The 19,402-nt window shown below is 41.6% G+C and overlaps 1 protein-coding gene across 3 annotated transcripts in view; it reads left to right on the top strand.

Moving 5' to 3' along the window:
• Nucleotides 1–19,402, top strand: part of GCN1 (GCN1 activator of EIF2AK4) — a 44,528-nt gene that overhangs the window by 10,713 nt on the left and 14,413 nt on the right. For all 3 annotated transcript variants that reach the window (XM_068911205.1, XM_068911206.1, XM_068911204.1), the window contains exons 15-38: nt 137–289; nt 1,055–1,147; nt 2,631–2,706; nt 2,882–3,041; nt 3,991–4,180; nt 4,298–4,422; nt 4,776–4,954; nt 5,130–5,223; nt 5,345–5,458; nt 5,639–5,837; nt 6,685–6,840; nt 9,922–10,103; nt 10,945–11,025; nt 11,545–11,688; nt 12,720–12,847; nt 13,020–13,209; nt 13,673–13,743; nt 14,527–14,692; nt 15,715–15,909; nt 16,099–16,345; nt 16,972–17,093; nt 17,387–17,501; nt 17,961–18,140; nt 18,479–18,699. In XM_068911205.1, the coding sequence (XP_068767306.1) occupies nt 137–289; nt 1,055–1,147; nt 2,631–2,706; nt 2,882–3,041; nt 3,991–4,180; nt 4,298–4,422; nt 4,776–4,954; nt 5,130–5,223; nt 5,345–5,458; nt 5,639–5,837; nt 6,685–6,840; nt 9,922–10,103; nt 10,945–11,025; nt 11,545–11,688; nt 12,720–12,847; nt 13,020–13,209; nt 13,673–13,743; nt 14,527–14,692; nt 15,715–15,909; nt 16,099–16,345; nt 16,972–17,093; nt 17,387–17,501; nt 17,961–18,140; nt 18,479–18,699 (3,581 nt within the window). The remainder of the gene's footprint in view (nt 1–136; nt 290–1,054; nt 1,148–2,630; nt 2,707–2,881; nt 3,042–3,990; nt 4,181–4,297; nt 4,423–4,775; nt 4,955–5,129; nt 5,224–5,344; nt 5,459–5,638; nt 5,838–6,684; nt 6,841–9,921; nt 10,104–10,944; nt 11,026–11,544; nt 11,689–12,719; nt 12,848–13,019; nt 13,210–13,672; nt 13,744–14,526; nt 14,693–15,714; nt 15,910–16,098; nt 16,346–16,971; nt 17,094–17,386; nt 17,502–17,960; nt 18,141–18,478; nt 18,700–19,402) is intronic.

Here is a 19,402-nt window from a genome sequence, read left to right as displayed (position 1 = left end):
GGGAGGTTCAGAATCTTGCCAGTGTGTGTCTGGCTGGTTTCCGTGCCTCATGACAAGAGAAGAACTGGCGTTATCTTCCTGTGTAAAGTGTGAGGGACAATGTTTTTTTGCAACTTGTCTCTTTCTGTCTCCTCAGGTGACACATTGTTACAGGGAATGGACTTACTGCCCATGCTGATCCAGACAGTAGAAAAAGCAGCATCTCAAAGCACTCAGGTTCCCATGGTAACAGAAGGAGTTGCTGCAGCTTTGCTGATCTGCAGGATGTCTGTAATTGAGGGACAGACAGGTAAGGTCACAAAACACTTGGCAGAATGCAATATAAATGCTTTCTGAGGGTTAATGCCTTTTCTTGACTCTGTATGAGATACTGTTCCTTCATCTGTGTGTTGCTTCTTCCTAGAGAATCATTGCCCTTTTGTAAACCAGGGAAAGATTTATTCCAGTCTTTCTTGATAAAGTCAGTGAAGAATTCTCACTCTTCTGTAGCTTTGCAAATTCCAGCTTCGATTTGCCTAGGACAGTATTCCTCTTTGTTCTGAGAAAAAATTTTGACCGAGACCTTAAATGCCAGGACTTTACTGAGGCATTAAGAGTGTTCCTTGTTTGTTATTCCTGTAGTAATGTTACAAGCCATATTTGGAAAACCGCAGGACTGGAATTCTGTTTTCCATTAGAATGTATTACAATAAACTGTCCAAATTCATATACTTGCCAGGATGTAAAATCCAGCCGTGTTCTGTCTATCAAAAACAACACACAAGCTTCCTCCTTTCCTTCAGGGTTAGGAAGATTTACCCTCCAGAAAATTCAGGTGAAACAGATGTTCCATTTCCATATGTAAGTCAGAGAAATATATTTTTTCAGAAGGTGGTTTTGGGTATGCTCATGGTTCTCAATGAGAGAACTAGGAGACTTGATAACTGAAGAAAGGCAGAGCTAGAAATAGCTTCAGTGATTTCAGGAGACAGAATTCTACTGTATTGTAGGTATCCTCGTAAGTTCTGTCTTATTTTGAAACACTGCTGACGGACATCTGCTCTTTTGTGGTCAGAGTCTAAGCTGAGTGGTTTCTGGCAGCTGATTCTGGATGAAAAAAAGCAAATTTTCACATCTGAGAAGTTCTTGCAGTCTGCATCAGAGGAAGGTAAATTGTCATTTATTGTACACCCAATTGTTTAATTTTATTACGTAGTACTCATGAGACCTACTGTTGCTGATTAGCCATTTTGTATGGTGCTTGGAGGATCCAATTTCAGATTAAAATGAACAGACTGCTCTTTCAGAAGTAAATCTAGACTAATTGTAATCTATGTTTGACACTAACTTATTTCTAATGAAGTTGAATTATTAAACATTCATAACTCCAAATCTCTTTTTGTCTTCAAAAGGCTTTTACATAATATAGTGTCTGTGTGGGGTCCCATTTTGTTAGTAGATTTTTGCAACCAATCTAAGGCACTTGGGGAAGCCTGAAATTGGGAAGAAGATGAGGAAAAGTAAGATAAAGCGGGAGAAGAATATGAACGTGTCGGTGAAGTTCATAAGATTTGTGGCAGAAGAATAATAAGAGATAGGAAATCTGTTGGGTTATAAGTTATAGTCTCTCTGTGCTCTGTTTTGTTCTGTTGAGTTTTAACACTAACTGAAAAAAAATTGTTAATAGAATGTGCCCCAGAGAAGACATTACTAACTACTTTTTAAATTGAAAGATTTGAAAATGAGTTGATGAATTAGTTCTTTGAAATGAATTCATTTATCTTTGTACAAAGCTTTGAAGAGGTAAAGCTTTCTAAATGGGAAGTAACATTACTTCTCCTTTACTTACTGTGATCACTGTTCAGTTTCCTGAAAGCAACGTGCGTATCTATTCGTTTTCCGTCCCGACTCTGCCGGCATTCTGAAACAATACGATTTTGAAAATATTGTATTGCTCCGCTGGGATGTTGGCTCCAAAAACTAACATTGGCATTTTGAGTGTTAACATTGTCATGATTTGTTATTAGTGGTTATATAAGCAGAAACATCCAGCTGATGTGCTTAGCATGCCCAAACTATCTGATGTCTTGAAAGTTGAAAGTTCTCCATACCGTATTCCATATGGGATATAACCCACCTCAAGTTTCAGGTGCTTTCTGCTCCTGCTTTTATGATAGGGATGCACGTTAATACACAAACCAAAAGGCCTAGTTAGCGTTGAAGCTCAGAAGATGGTGTAAGTTGAAATACCAAGGCTACTATTTGCATAGTATTATGCACTTCTTCAGGAATCCAGTATATATTTTATTGTCAGTGAAGGCATTCCTGAGCACTGCTAAAATTAACAGTATTGATGCAAACTGAACATAGTGTTTATGGTTTGGTTTGCTCTGTTGACAAAGACAAAAATAGGTCACATGCACTGGTCAAGGAAATCCTGTTAGAATCCAACTAATAACATTTCTGTTAGCTCATGATGCTGCCTTTAGTCTTGTTAGAGCAGAGCTGGACTTTAGCTTCATTCAGATTACATAGAAAAAGATTATGTGGAAGCTCTGTTTGGGCAGCTATTTTAATGTGTCCTGCTTACGGTTTGTTTGTTCTGTCTCCTTATGAAATCTCATGCGTTTTAAATGTTTGTCTTTCCACAGCGATGTGTACAGTATTGCAGCTGACAGAGCGCCTCCTTTTGGATCATGCACAACGGCTCCCTGAAAGTAAAGTTCAGTACGTAGAATGCGCTTACTGTGTCTGGTCTGTGTCCGTTGCTTGCACGTTAATGCGGGCAGTGGAGAGGATGGGCCTGGGACTTTGCACAAAATGTTAACTCCTTGCGTTTCTGTGTCCAGTCAGTTTGTAGAGCTAGCTCCCTTAATAAACTTGTTTATTTCTCTATTTTCAGGCAGTATCACCGTGCCCTTGTTGCGGTACTGATAAGTCGAACTTGGCATGTTCGAAGACAGGCCCATCAAACGGTTAAGAAGCTTTTGTCCTCTCTTGGAGGGTACAAACTAGCCTATGGGCTCCTGGAGGAGCTAAAAGTAGTTCTCGGTTCTCATAAGGTGAGAAGTCAAGAAGCCTAGTTCCTACCTAGAAAGTTGCTAATATGCTGCGCATCGTCTCCCTACCCTAGTTTTGCTGTTAGTACTGACATACGGTGCAATACAAAAATTATTCAGTTCTGGCTTGCTGATCCCCTAGAATGCCACTTTTTACTAGACTACTGCATATTGTTGTGTCAATCCCTGGCATTTGAGGCTGCTGAGCCTTTCCAATGTGCACAGAAGCCATACTATTCCAAATTACTCGAGGAGGAAGCTGCAATTTTCTATGTCCGTCTCTTATTTTAATCCAAATTTGATCTCCTTTGGAAGCCTAAGTGCTTTGTTCCTTTCTCAGTATCATAGGCTAATAGCTCAGGCTGTTTACTTAAAGCGTATGTGATAGAAATGTTTCAGCAGCAACTAGTATGAAAAGTAAAAAGAAGAATACAAAAATGGAAACAGTAATTGCTCTATTATGGGGCATGTGGCTAAACAAGCACCATGTCAAGTTGCAGAACAGATTAAATTGCCCTAATTAAATACCGGGGTGAGACTTTCTTAAACAGTCTCCCCATGTCAAAGATACAGCCTGAATAAAATAGTTTTTGAAAAGATGTTGGGAAGAATTAGACTGTAGAAATGGAGCATACTGTTCAAGCCAACTCATTCAAATTCAACCTTTTCCAAAGTCCTCTTTGCCAAAAATGATCGATTTGGTTTTAGTTTACTCCTGCTGGCCAAATGTAGTATAGTCCTCCGTTCGTAGCCTTTCTGTCACTATCAGCTTTGTGCTTCTGTTCCACTGTTATCCTTTATCCCTTCTTTCCTCTGAAAATTTCAAGTTCTTAGTACTTCCAGAGGGAGTTGATTGTTGGTATTCAGTATGGTGTTACTGTATGGAAGTGTCCTCAGTAGTAAGGCTTAGGAAGTTTTGCTGTGATTTGTTAATGGCAAGTTGTCCACTCAGGTTCTGCCTCATGAGATTCTGGTGATGGAGTCAGGAGAGCTGTCTGAGCTGGGAAAAGCATACATCCCTCCCCGTGTCCTCCATGAAGCACTCTGCGTCATCTCAAGCGTGGCAGGACTGGGTGTGGACTCCTTTGAGACAGAAAAGCTGGCTCTGGAGATGCTGCTGGTGAGCCACCACCCATCTGTAGGTAGGTGATGGGATAAGACTGCTCTCCTGGCCAATATTTGGGGATTTTCTTGCCTTTTTGTTTCATTGTGTTAGCAGTCTGCTTCAAATTTATTTGGCTGTTTATTCTTCATGCTAGTGGCAGTACAGCCCGGTCTTTGGCCAGCCCTCCTCATCAAGATGAAGATAGATCCCAAAGACTTCATTACCAAACACCTGAATGACATATTACCCAGAATCACTACCCATGCTTCAGAGAACCAGGTAATAAACTGTTTTTCTTCCGTTCATTTTGAGAGGGGCTTTGGAACAAAAGCATTTTTTGCAAGGGAGATTAAGTATTAAATAGTCTATAAGGAAGGAGATCTGTCTAGAAGAGAGGGAGAAAGATGGGTTCAAAGAGTATCTCTGGTGGAAAGGAGCTGGGCTTTGAGAGGAGAATAATGCGTACCGGCAGTTGACTAGAAATCTAGATAAGATATTGGTACTCGCTGGACAAAGATTTATGACCCAAAGGGTATTGCTCTCAAAGAACTGCCTCAACAGGGCATACTTTTTTGAGACTATTTCAAGGAATACTGACCACAATATTTTTTTTTCCTTTGTTTTCTTGATAGTCATCCATGAACGCAGTGGGATCTCTCTCTGTACTTTCACCTGGCAGAGTGCTCCCACAGCTCATCAGCACCATCTCGGCATCTATGGAGAATCCAGCTCTGTGCCAGATTACTCGAGAGGAATATGCCATCATGAAGACACCAGAGGGGGAACTGTATGACAAGTCTATAATACAGAGGTAAGACTATAATTTCTTGTCTTTGTCTCTGAACCTGGGGATTGATTCCTGTGGGGTTGCAGCCAGCGGGTGAGTGGGTTCGTCAGATGCTCTGTCTGCACCTTGGATTTGATTTTTTTTTTTTATTTTTAAAGTCCAGAGCAGTGCTGATTCTTCCTCTGCTTTTCTTTCTCAGTGCTCAGCAGGATAGTATGAAAAAGGCCAACATGAAGAGGGAGAATAAAGCTTATTCCTTCAAGGAACAGATCATTGAGCTGGAGCTGAAGGAGGTGAGTTGGCAGGAGCAGGAAAGCCAGTGCTGATGTTTCTGGCACTAGGCTATCTCACCTGTTTTGTTATGTCATATAGTCTTAATAGCTCCCAATTAACGTCCATGGCGCTCTATTGCAGGAGATAAAGAAGAAAAAAGGAATAAAGGATGAGGTACAACTGACGAGCAAGCAGAAGGAGCTGATGCATGCACAGCTGGAAAAGGAGTCTCAGATTAGAAAACGGCTAAAGGAGGTAAATTTTGAGGATCATCTTTTCCAACTCGGCAGCTACCATGAGCAAATCCTTTTGATAAAAGGAAAATAGAATAGCACAGAAAATAATCAGTTTCTTTCATTAGAAATTAAATTTTACCACTTGAATTTTTTTTTTTTCCCTACCTAGTGCTAACCCTTGGAATTGTTACTCTTACAGCTTGATAATGAACTGGAAACAGCCCTGGGACTCCTGGACGCTGTTATAAAGAGAAAGCCTCCTGGTCTAACTCAGTACATCCCGGGTCTCATTGGTTCCTTCTTGCCGCTTTTAAGATCCCCGTTGGCTGCTCCAAGGATTAAGGATCCTTTTCTTTCCTTAGCTTCCTGTGTCATGCCTGCTCGACTGAAAAGCTTTGGTTAGTGTTTGTAGTTGCTGTTCAAGGGCAGGGTGTATTTTTTTTCATGGCAGGGTGGCCAAGATCCTTGCTCTTACAAGCTGTGGATCATGATCATGTACCATAGACAGCTAAGAGGAAAAACCATTCTGTAACAGTGCTTAGCTGCAAGATGAGAGCAATATCCCAGAGATCTTACTGCTGGATGGGACTGGGTCCAAAGACAAGGAGGAGTTCTCTCATTGTAACAGGCTCTCAGCAGTCGGTCACAACGGGACCGTCTTGCCTGTGGAGAGCGTGGAGGGTGTGAGTGCATGTTGAGTGAAGGTGTGACGGGCCTGAGGACTGGCCAGCCCAGGCTGACTTGGAATCAGCTGCTACACGTGATGATAGTGGTGACTGCCAAGTGGCAAAGGCACTGAAAATTTCAGTGGGTTGTACGCCCCGCAGATGGCTTACGACCTCTGCTGAAGTCTGTGCTGTCTTGTCATAGCTACAGTTGCTGCCTTCTCCAGCAAGATGGAAGTCAGTGCTTGCTGGGCTGCACTCAAGCTTTTGACTGGGTTGACATCCTTAGAAAAGCTTAGAAGCACTGAAGTTTCCTGATAGCTGTTGCAAAACAGGAAAGGTTTGCTGCTTCTTGGAGATGCAAACAGAACAGCGTTTGCTGAGCAGATATTGTAACTATTGTGAATGGAGATGTTCCCCGCAAGCCTCAGAGCTGTGCTTCCTCTTCTGCCTCTTTGCAGCCTGGGACATATCCCAGAGCTCTCTTTTGATGCTTTGGTTTATGTTCCTGGGGTTTTGTTTTCTCTCAAGAAATCTTTGTTTTTAGTCCTCTCAAGGTTTCTTTATTCTCTCATGCTAGGTACTTTAGTGAGCCATGTGACCTTGCGCCTGATGAAACCAGAATGTGAATTAGATGAATCCTGGTGCCAAGAAGAGCTGCCTGCTGCAATTAACAGAGTTGTTAGCTTGCTGCATGCCCACACAATCCCTAGCCGGACAGGCAAGGGAGAGCCAGGTAAAAAGTACTGTAGGTTTTATCCCCTCCAATAACTTAGTGATCTGTTTTAGTGTTGATGGCTTACATAAATGTCTTGTAGGTGAGGTTTCACGTTTTCCTTTAAATGAGATCAGTTGTTTCATACATATCAAAACCTCAACTTCCTCATTAAGTTTTTTTTTTTGCAGTGGCAGTAGTGGAAATGATGTTACAAGTACAGTAAGTATAGAAATAAAATACCAATATTTTTTTCTTAAAACAGCACAGACAGAAATAACAGTAGTGAAATTAAAGCTCGTTTTTACTGAGGACAATTCTTACCTTTCAGCACCACTTAGCATAAGTGATTCAGTGAGACTAAGTGGTAAGACAAAATAATTACTTCTTATCTGTGATCTCAGCAGTGAAGTGCTTTTGGCCTCTACTTGTTTGCTGTCTAGTGCTGCAGTTCATGAATATTTTATTCTGGCATGGTTGCGGAATCAGCAGTTCTTTCTCATTCTGTAACACTCAGGCATTTTTACAATGCAAGAGCATGATTTGGGTTAAAACAAACTGTTTTTTCTTTTCTTTTCTTTTTTCCCCTTGATTTTTTTTTTTTGGTTCACTGAGTTTATTTTCATCTAGATCAGTTCCAGAATCCGCTTCAAGAAGGGCTGCACAAATAGTTGTGCCACCGCAAAGAGAATAGTACAGACGAGGGAGAGTAGATCGGCTTCTTTTGAAGGCGGGGATGGCTTAGGCTGTCTTAAAGTATGTGAGGTGCTGTGGTGGTAGGTGTGGTTCATCCAGACTTCAGAGTTGTTCATCGCCTAGCTTAGTCAAAAAGTGCTGTGGCAGATGGTTTATAATTTTTTAAAAGAAATTTAGGATTTCCTGTGGTCCCTTATCCCAACAACTCAGTTCTCTCCTTACCTGGCTGTTGCCAGTCAAACGTGCATTTGTGTGACTGTGGCACGTGTATTCCTCACAGTTGAGTGGTAGCAATTGGCTGCATTGAGCACCACTTCAGTGTTGAACACCTCAGTGATAATTCAGTGTCTCCACTGTGTCGTTTATTTTCGTAGTAAGTGCACCTTTAACATTTAAATTCATTTTCAGGCTTGTTTCCTGAAAGTAGTGAAAGTATTTTCATTCTTTCTCCTTCAAGATTTCCTACAGCACTTACTGAACTTATTTAAATAAATGTCTGAGTTTGTTCACCTCTCCTGCAAGAGAGAGGAAGTAGATTCCATAACACTTTTTTGGGCAAGTCATGTTGTATTCACTACTGTGTTTTCCTAATTTTTGAAGTTATTAAAACACTTTAGGGCAAATTTTACGGCATTTTTAGTAGAGGTTTTAGTTTCTTAGGTTACCTTGAAAGTAGCTCTTTATAATATGGGTGCTAAATCTTGTCATTCATTACTGAAATGCCAAGATATCTTTTATAATCTGATTCATATTGGGCAATACCAGCTACTTACTGTATTAATGGAACAGTTATCTTCCCTGATAAAGCCTTCTCTCTCCTGCTCTATATAAAATGACAGTTGCTTAAGCCTGAAAATATCTGGCTAATTTAAAAAAAAAAAAAAAAAAAAAAAAAGGCCTGAAAGCAAACAGATTCTGGACCCTAAGTTCAGAGAAAAAAATCACATACGTGGGATGAATGGGTTTTCACCCAAACTGTTCATATTAAATTATTAGAAGCTCACAGTGTGTTTGGTATTTAATATTTCTCCCTTGAACTACTTTTGCGGTATCTGTGCCCTACATAAGCTGACTAATACTGCAGTATTGTATCTGCAGCGCTCTTCATCTGCATCTTGGAAATTTAAAATCTGGCATACACTGACAGCGTGGATGGGATGTAGAAAGTGAACGTTTTCCCTAGATATCTAGTACTTGAATTTTAGCAATATAAAAAAAAAAAAATGGCTCCAGTTAGAGGTCCACAGGCAGATGTTCAGGAAGACGTTTTACTACCTGACCATAAATATACTCCAGTTGTAAGTAAGTAATGTTGAGAGTTTAGCGTGAAGACAAAAAGAACAATTTTTTTTCCTTGTTGCAGCTTTTATATTTTCTTTCATCTTTTTGCTTTGGACTAACTGGAAGACATTTATTGTGTTCCATAGCCAAGCCCCTGTGAGAGGGAAGGATCAAACTCTTTAACAACAGGAATCCAAGAGCTTTAATTCTTTCAAAGGGTTGGGGAGGTGTTTAGATCTATTTATTTATTTATTTATTTTTAAGCCTTGCACCAGAATTAGTGGAACCTCATTCTCAGGAATCCAGCTGAAGGCTTTGGAGTAGTTAGGTTAGTGGGAATAGTTTTAAAAGAATACAGATGGCAAATGGACCCCTGAATTGGGACAAACTGACTTTAAAAGTGAATTAGTTAAATTGTATCGGTTCCTCATATGGATGTTCTTGCTCAGAAATAAAATTGACCTTAACTTTTTTTTTTTTTTAATCTTAATTCATTTGAATTCCCTGAGGGACTGTACACACAAAGTTAATGCAATTTAAATAATAGAATTTTAAATTCAGAACCTTGGTTGATTGTGTGGTGGATTTGATTGTGTTTTTTGTCCCTTGAGTAAGTCCAGGATAGACGAGACCTCAGTTCTGCATGTCTGTGTACTTTAATCCATTGAATTGTTGGTCCCGTTTACTGTGTGTATTTTTGCATGGTTGAAGCACTGGAAGTAATTTGGAGTCCTAATATGACTTTAGTTAAAACCAGCTCACTGGTGTAACAAGCAACACCACCAATAGGCAGATCTGAAATGCCAAATGTCAATATTGGAGTCGTAATGCCACTACTGTGAAGTGAAGAGGCTAAATGAGGCAGGCAGTGTGTGCTGCTTAGAAGAGGCTAAACACTGCCTGTTGAGGGGGTTAGTCTAGATACCCAGGAGATAACGTCCCTTACGCCATGTGTTTCTAGGGGCAAAGAAATACTTTGGGTCACTTAGTGTGTTTTTCCATGAGGCTGAACTTGGCCATGTCCCTTAGGAGCTATGAAAGTATAAATTTTACACCAGCCAATATTGTAAAACAAAGGTATGAGGACATTGGCCGTGTTCACAGGTTTGTTTTTCCTTTTTGCAGGTGCTGCCCCGTTATCAGCTCCAGCGTTTTCCATCGTCTTTCCTCTCCTAAAGACCGTTCTGACTGAGACACCCTATGACAATGAAGAGAAGGAGGAGTTTCTGGTCAAGATTCTGCAGATCCTCATGGTCCATGCTCAGCTGAGATCGTCGGCAAACGGCCAGGCTTTCCTGGTGGATGAGGTCAGTGAGAGCTGTGGGAATGAGATGACCTCCCTTAAAAGTGATACAGATGAGGGATGAGCAAGGCATGGGTTATTGATGTTTGTACGCTCCAGCAAACAAAGCTTTTCAAGAAGAAGCGTGAGTAGCTGAGTTGTCACTTCAGTCAAGATTATTATTCAGTACATTTGTAGATATCACTGATGCAATTTTCCCATCTCTTCTCTGCTGACTTGTTTTGCATCCTTTATCTTTTCTGTCCCTATTATCAGGCAGTGAGTTTGAAGAGATTTGTTCCAACCTTGCCAGCGCACATCAGTAGGAGGATAGTGAGTTATAACAGGGGTCTGACATGTTTCCTAAGATCTCTTGGCTGGTTCCTTTGGGCCATATGCAGCACAAAACTGGTGCTGCTTATCAACAAATTGACACTTCATTATTCATAGACTTTCCCTTTAGCTTTTGGAAATACTGAAGCTATATACTGTGTTAACTTTCCTTTCAAAGGATTTCAGTTTGTGTTTTCTTACCTTGAAATATTTCGTTGTCAAGTTGCCTGTCATGATTCCAATGTTCCTGTGTGAGTAAGCAAATTAGTTCAGACAATCCATACATAAGGCAGCTGATGTGTAGCTGGACAAAATAGATTCATTCTACAATTCAGAGTTAACAATGTAAGGTTTTTTTTTTTTCCTGTCACTGTTTTTGGGTTACCTTCCTGTCCAGCCCTAGGTTTTGATTTTGGTTTTTAAGTAGGGAGTGTCACACACAGGCAAAGTACTTTGGAGTCTCAAGACAAAAGACTTTTTTTTTTTTTTTTTTTTTTTTTTAAATCCATTCCCTCCTCCCCTCCCCCTTTCAGAACGGCCCAGAGTTGCTGCCCCGGAGGGACATGCTGCTTCTGCTGACCAGGGTAATTGGAATGGGTTCTCCACGGTTACAGGTGAGTCCTCAGCTTCATAACACAGTCACAATTCTGCTTTTATCATCATATAGCCTAGGGAAATGCACCCATGTGGTTTAAGTCTGTGAGGATGGTGGTTGATACATCATCCATTGTTTTCTGTGTTTATGATACTTTTCTTAGGATAAAACGCATGTTATCTTTTCTTCCTGTGGGTTTTATTGCACCTAACATATTCTTTAGTTTTCCACAGGCGACATTATTTTCCTTTTCTAAGGCCTTGTTCTATCAAAAACAATTTAGGAGTAGCTTCCCTGAGTGACCGACAACAAAGTTTGTCCTGAGGGATGGGATGACAGAAAAGTCAATAATAATAAAAAGACAGAGGGTTGGACTGAACTTTTCAGTTCTTGTTTTCAGCATGATCCCATGTCACTGTTCTGTCAGAATTTCTTCTCTTGTAATAGCGCCCGATGCCCACCTTGCACTTATTTTGATCAAGTGCAAAGAAGCAGAAGTCAGGAGTGGAATCTCTAATGCTTCCCCACTGCGTTTCAGGTTTTGGCTTCCAATGCACTGACAACCCTGTGCACCAGCAGCAGTGGGGAGGATGGCTGTGCCTATGCAGAACAGGAGGAGATTGACGTGTTACTTCAGGCCCTGCAGTCTCCGTGCATGAATGTTAGAGATGCAGCGCTCAGGGTAGGTGGGAATCGTTCGAGGTCGCACTGAATGCCTTAGTTCTTTGAGAGGTGAATCTGCTCCCGCGCTGGTGGAGAGACTGTTTCAGCTGTGAAGCTACTCATTGGGCAATGTGTCCGCAGAAGGAAGCAGTTACTACTGAATAGTAGTGCTCCAAGCGGTCAGACCTTTGTCATTAAAGGATTTGCGCTAGATTTACCTTACACAAAGGAGTACTCTGGGTCTACCCACACCTCTGTGTTGTTTAAACCGGTATAATTAAGATAACACGTTCTATTTACAATTGCATAGAGCTTAGTCTCAAAGATAGAATCTGTCAAAAAAGTTGCTGCGTTTCAATTGGGTCTAGTGTTTTTTGAAGACTTATACAAAGTCTTCAAAGACTTGGAAAGCTCCAGGCTTTCCTGGAAAGCTTCAGGCTTAGTCACTTCTGAGAATGTAGAGGAGGAGGGGGAAAAAGGGATTTTTTTCCTTGTCATAAGGCAAATTTCAGCTTAACTCTCCTGAAGAGCTCTGGCTTCTCTGTGCTTGGGAGCAGTGACTTAGCCTTTGACAAGTGAGAGGGTCGTTGGTACTGGTGATGTCTCCGTTTTGTTCCAATGAAAAAAGCTGTGAGACTGACAACACGTGACAGGAGAGATCAGTTACTTAATTGTAGGTTAGGAGGTAGGTTTGAGGAAAGGTGTTTTGACTTAAAATGATGCTAATGTGCGTAGGGAGAAAGACAAAGGCAGAAAAGATGTAATCTCAAAGATGACAGATCCAGAAAGACTGTAGTCACTAGAGCACAACCTAGTGTCTAGTTGCCTCTCTGTAACTTGCATATGGAACAGTATTCTTGAGTTTTGCCATCTCTGCTGTGAGCAACAGGAAGGCCTTGATGGCCGCTCTAGTAACGTGCTTCACAGGCAAACGTGAGTTTTGACAGTTATAACCATTGAGAGCTTGACATGGCAAAGGTTTGAAGAGTGTTAAAGCATCTCTTACTGCAAACAAGATACTTGCATTGATTCTTCTGTCCATCGTTCCAGGGACTGATGGAGCTACAGATGGTTCTACCAACCCCAGACAGCGACGAAAAGAATGGACTGAATCTGTTGCGCCGCCTTTGGGTGGTGAAGTTTGATGTGGAAGATGAGATTCAGAAGCTGGCAGAGCGGTGAGAGTTCTTCCCAGCTGAGTAGATTGTAAGGGGAACCTCTCTTTTGCTTGCCCTGTGGAGCTCCATTGGCAGGGGCTTTGCTTCCCACAGATGAAGGGCAGCTTTAGGTCAGCCTGATATTGCACGTAGCAGTGGCTTCTCTAGCTTACGGGTGATCCGTCACCTGCAGGTTGTGGGAGTCCATGGGTCTGGAGCTGCAGCCTGATCTCTGTTCCCTGCTGATCAAAGATGTCATCTACCATGAAGAAGCAGTGCGACAAGCAGGTGCTGAAGCTCTTTCTAGAGCTGTTGCTCAGTATCAGAACCAAGCAGCAGAGGTCATGAGTAAGCTGACAGAGATTTATCAGGAGAAGCTGTATGTAAGTACCGTTGTCCCAAGTGGTTGCAATCGCAAGCTTGTGCTGTGTTTTATATCTTTCAGTGATCATTTTTTCCTTTCATCTGTCCTGAGGATATGCATGAAGCCCGCTGTGGCTATGTATGAGTTTATGATAAAACTTGAATATATTAGTCCTCAAACTTTCACTCAGTAATGCCACAATTTTACAGGTGGAAAACTGAAGCTCAGATTGTTGAGATGTGTGTTACATGATACAGGAAGACTGACAGAGCAGGGGCTGGAGCCTAAGCCTTTAGTTTAGATCCTAAGTCTTAGCTTAGGTCCTAAAATGAGCTCTCTACTTGCTTTTCACTGTGTTGTTCTGCTAGAGGTGTTGTACATCTGCACAGTATTTAAAAAATGGCATTGCCAGTAAGGCTGACAGTATTCTCTCCGTGTGTCTCCTTGGAAAAGGCATTTTGATGAAATTTTTCTTTTTGCAGAGGCCGCCTCCAGTTTTGGATGCTCTGGGACGAGTGATCTCTGAGTCGCCACCTGACCAGTGGGAAGCAAGGTACAGTCATCTTGAGGTTGATCTCATCACTTCCTGACCATCCGAATGAGATGTTCCAGATTTTTATTCAAAAGTTCAGGTGGTGGAGAAATAAGAGAATGTTCAAGGAACAAAATACATGCAGTTGTATTGACTCCTGGTTCCATGATTTCTTCTGGTAAAGAATATTTGTGCCCCTCAAGCAGGCTGGATGGACAAAACTGGCATGCTTTCAGTTCCATCAAAATATTAGGTGATATTGTCTGTCCCTCTGATAAGAGCAGAGTCTTATCAGACTGTCTGGTCTGTCTTATCGCACTGGATTCCCCACTCTGTATGTGTAATTGATAGTTTCAAGAGCAGCAATGCCAATCTTAATGAACTGGACAAATTCCAGATTGGGTAATTACTTTTTGTCTGTTTATATGCCCTATAGAGGTTTAATTGGAGAAATCTTGTTTGCTGCCTGTCTTAAACTAATCTGTTATTTAGTGCTGTAGTTGTACAGCTGCCATATTTCAGCAGTAGATGAAGTGATCCTGGTGTTTGGCTTTGTGTTGGCATGAGTACATGTAATGCTTAATCATGATAAAAGTCATTGCATGGCTGAAGGATTGTTGTCCTTTTGGGGACCTACAGCACAGGATTGCCTAGTGAAATGCCTGTTGCTTTGACGCTCTGAAGCCCTTCAGTTTCACAGTGGTTCTCTATCAATTTCTGGAATGTATTGCTGATAGTAGATGTGACTGTGACCTCATGCAGATGCTATCAGAAGTCATTAAGCTCAGCTCACCATATTTACAGGTGTGGCATAGCTTTGGCCCTCAACAAGCTCTCACAACATCTGGACAGTTGCCAGGTGAAGCCCCTCTTTCAGTTCTTTGTGCCAGATGCCCTGAATGATCGCAATCCTGAAGTCAGGAAGTGCATGTTAGATGCAGCTCTTTCAACACTCAACACTCATGGCAAGGTAAGTTTGAATGCTTTTCTCTCTAGCAGTGGAAGCAAGTCTAATGAAAATGTAGATATTGTATTGGAGCTTTATTAGATTTTTTTTTTTTCTTATGAGATTGCTGTTGTAACAGCTAAAAACTTTTATGTAGCAGGGATTTCTTTGTGTTTAGAGTCATTCTGTTGGTGACTAGTGTGAACTGAGAGTGTGATTCTTCCCTTTCATTCCTGTAAAAAAGGAATAGCCCTGACTTAACTGGAGTTAAAAATGTGTTAAAATTAGAGTATTTAAGTAAAATCAGACCATGGATTTTAGCCCTGGGGAGGTGAGACTTTCCTTTCAGGCCTATGGGGAAACAAAACATGAACAGTTGTTGATCATTGGTTTAAATAAATTGCAAACCAACTGAAGTCCTTCAGAGAATTGAGGACCATCTTACTCCTTGCTGCTAGCCCTTCTCTAGCAGTATGCGAGATATGGGGATGTAGACTGCACAGCTTCTGATTTCCTTGTGCATACCAGTCTCCTCTTCTAGTAAGCCCTTTGTATTCCTGTTAACCCCAATGTTTCTGTTCCATTTTCACTCTCCCGTGTATCTTGTAACTGCCCTTGTGACCTCTTCTTATAGATGATAAGTGGAGTATTTTCATACTAGTCAATCTTTCCTTTTGTTTCTTAGAATAGTATGAAGTTGTGCCCTACCTTTCTGCCCTCCCTTTGCAAATGGAGTAAGCAAAAGAGCAGATGCTGATGTTAAAACTAGCACGCTTGCTGGGTAGCTTTGAATAGCTTCTGGCAAAACATTGTGCTGGCAGGTTTTGGGGATCTCATTTTTAAGAGTTAACTTTTCTCCAGCAGGAAGTATTTGTTGCCTGTGGGGATAGCGCAAGGTTTTATGTGATGTGACACATTAAATGAACTGTAAATACAGTTTGATTGCTCAGTTTTTTGGCTCAGAGAAGAGCAAACAAGTCCACTGAGCATAGCAAATCTCATTCTGAGTGGACTCTAGCGGCAAGTTCTGTGGTTTTGTTTTTCAGGACAGTGTTAACTCTCTCTTGCCAGTGTTTGAAGAATTCCTGAAAAACGCTCCTAATGATGCCAGTTATGACGCTGTCAGACAAAGCGTAGTCATTTTGATGGGTTCACTGGCAAAACATCTGGACAAGAGCGACCCTAAAGTGAAACCAATTGTTGGCAAACTGATAGCAGCCTTGTCCACGCCATCTCAGCAGGTGAGTCCCTTCTTAGAGGAATCTTCATGTTCCATGCAGAGGCAGGTTAATGCTGTGATACTTTTAGGGATGTCAGAGAGATGAAAAATGGCTCTAGTGACAGAAAGTTGGCATTGTGGTGCAGTCCAGGGGAAAGTTATATTGGTGCTTAATATTTTGTGATCTGATAGCTGGTGGATTGTTTCACAGGTTCAAGAGTCGGTGGCAAGCTGTTTACCACCATTGGTGCCTGCAATTAAGGAGGATGCAGGAGGAATGATTCAGAAGCTAATGCAGCTGCTTTTAGAATCTGATAAGTATGCTGAGCGCAAAGGTGCCGCGTATGGGCTGGCAGGCCTGGTGAAAGGCCTTGGCATCCTGTCTCTCAAACAGCAGGAGATGATGACCACTTTGACTGATGCTATCCAGGACAAGAAGAACTTCCGTCGGCGAGAGGGTGAGGGGCAAGAGCTCTTCCCTCCAAATACTGCAGACTTCTCTTATATCTTCTACCATTGTGGTCAGATCAAATGATACCTGAACCGCTGTGTTTGATTTCCTTTACTACTGTTTATAGAAAGGGAAATGGGGACTCTCTGCTCTGAAACCATTGATAATTGTAGTGTTGTAAAATTGTTCCATTTGCTTTGTGTTCAAAGAGGGATTTCTGATCTAAGATGATGTGCTCGCTCCCCCCTCTCCTATCTTCACAGGCAGGTCTTGTTAAGAGGGCTCTTGCTTCTTATGAGATGCCATGTATTTCAGTCCAGCTGATCCAGAGGGGCTTTCAGAGCCTCATGGTGTCTTTAGCTGCTAGATGCTTCCTGTCCTTATTTCTACATACCGAAGTTAGAACTCAGAGGACTGTTAATGCTACTGGGCCTCTTGTTCTTTCTGAGAACAGGAGCCCCCCCCCCCCCCCCCCCCCAGCACTACCCATCAGTGCAAGACGGCAAGAGACTTCCAGCTGTGAAATTTGAGTGCTTTTGGGGAACTCTACAGATAATTGGCAGATTGTATCTTCTCTTTCCATCCCCTTTAAATGAAGTTGTATTTCCCTCTAATTGTTCTTTGTTTCTTTAGGAGCTCTGTTTGCCTTTGAGATGCTCTGCAGCATGCTTGGGAAGCTCTTTGAGCCCTATGTGGTTCATGTGCTGCCCCACTTGCTGCTTTGTTTTGGAGATGGAAACCAGTATGTGCGAGAGGTAAGAGGCCTCGAATTTCTGAGAACGTAGTTAGGAGAAAACAGAAATGGAATAGACATGAATCCTGTTTTTAACTACACAAACTGAGAAAGTGACCTATCCTATTGGACAATACAGCCTGATAGAACTCGATCGTCTTAGTAACAGAAAGTACCTTATTTGCTATTTGGCTATGAGCTATTTGGCTAGCTGTGTCATTGGACTTGGATGCTTTGTTCCCATTGAGTCTTTGAATGAGGAAGTTAAAAAGGTGTTGTGATGCAGCTTGTAAATGTTGTCTCTTCCCCTTGGAGGCTGCAGATGACTGTGCGAAAGCAGTGATGAGCAACTTGAGCACTCATGGAGTGAAGCTGGTTTTGCCATCGCTTCTTGCAGCACTAGAAGAGGAATCTTGGAGAACCAAGGCTGGTATGTACTGACACGATTGTGGAGGGCTCACAGCTCCCTGCACTGTAATTCTCCATGCTTGTTCCTTCATCCCAAAAGATGGCCGTGATAGTTTGTCTCATAAGGGATTATGGAATTTACAGCTTTTGAGATATAAATGTGATTCCTGACGCGTTTGGACAACTTTTTTCCTCAGCAAATTCAAGGGACAATTTTTACCCCTCATCTATCTAAGAGTAGTCCAGAAGGTGGAGGTTTCCTTTTTCTCCCCTTCTTTTTTGTGATATTAAAAATAATTGGTTTTAGTGGCTTAAGATGTCAGAGTGGTTTAATGCATTTCAGCCACGCTGTGTTCTCTCTGACTGGTCAGACCAGATTTGGATTTGAGGTGAATATGGTCATCTTCTTATATCTCTTTTTAGAGCTGTGTGTTGTTTTATATATATATATTCTTTTTCTTCTTGTGTATTTCATGCACAGGGTCAGTGGAACTGCTGGGAGCTATGGCATACTGTGCCCCCAAACAGCTCTCTTCTTGCTTGCCCAATATTGTGCCGAAGCTTACTGAAGTGCTCACAGATTCCCATGTGAAGGTGCAGAAAGCAGGTCAACAAGCTCTCAGACAGATTGGGTCTGTCATCAGGAATCCAGAAATCCTTGGTAAGAACTGTCTACATCTAATGCCCGAGAGCAGTCCTGTGACATGACCATGGTTTATATTAACAAGGTTTATGTTCACTTTGTCTAGGGTTAAATCTAAACTTCTAATGAAACTACTTCTAGACACGTGTAACAGGAAAGCTTAACAATAGCTGTCTGCTTCAAGGCTTTTTTTAATGTACCTTTCCATTTCATCAGCTGCCGTCAATAGGATTTTCGCTGTTCCTGAGCTGCTACTTGATTTAACATCTAAAACATCCCATGAGAGAATACCAGCTCATGCTGGCATACATTTTTACATACAAATAGTCTTTTCTCTCCTTTTCAAAAACGTGCAGCAATTGCTCCAGTTCTGTTGGATGCTCTCACTGACCCCTCCAGGAAGACCCAGAAGTGTCTGCAGACCCTGCTGGATACCAAATTTGTCCATTTCATTGATGCTCCATCCCTAGCACTTATCATGCCAATTGTTCAGAGAGCTTTTCAAGATCGTTCCACAGACACCAGGAAAATGGCTGCCCAGATCATTGGGAACATGTACTCCTTGACTGATCAGAAGGTATTGGTGCTAAAAGAGCTCTCTATGCTGTATTTATGGTGATGAGGGTAACACACCAAGCTGTAGGGATAATTTATTTGCTTCTGGGATTTTGCTGTTAAGACAGACACTATTAGAATCCACACAGCTTCTATAACTTAATGTGTGCAAATTAACAGATAATGGCCATAAAGACAGTGAAAATTCTCAGATGTTTTAGACTGTCAGCTTTATACTTTGCTCACCTAGTTATTACCAGACTTATCTCCCTCCTGACAAAAGGGTTTGTAATTTTTACCACATGAGAAATGCATTAACAAACAAACAAGCAAAACCACTACCAGCAGAACACGAATTAGTTGCTTACACACGGCTCTAGGGTTTGTCTGAAAAGTATATGTAGAACCTCACTGTAGGCTAAAGATCTGTGTTTAATTTTTGTGCTGATAACCTCTACGTTTAAGCCTTGTGTAAAGGTTAGGAGCGCTGGATTTTCCTTAAACACAAAGTGCTAAGTTACGGATTAGCGCCAACAAGTTGTGAATGATCTGTGCAGATTTGGCTCTGTGTTTTCTGCACTTAACAGAACAATTCAATGTTCTTATTTGCGGGATTGTGAAAGCAGCTGGGTAACCTCTCAGGTTGTTAATGATGATTGCTAATAATAAAGGGCTAAATGCCCTTTACATGAGGATGACTTTTCTTCTCTTTCATTTGGAATCCA

The sequence above is a fragment of the Struthio camelus genome, chromosome 17 (genome assembly GCF_040807025.1).
Source record: "Struthio camelus isolate bStrCam1 chromosome 17, bStrCam1.hap1, whole genome shotgun sequence".
In the NCBI taxonomy this organism is placed as follows: Eukaryota; Metazoa; Chordata; class Aves; order Struthioniformes; family Struthionidae; genus Struthio; species Struthio camelus.
The sequence above is the reverse complement of the archived record's forward strand: the minus strand, read 5'-3'. Positions and strand labels throughout refer to the sequence as shown.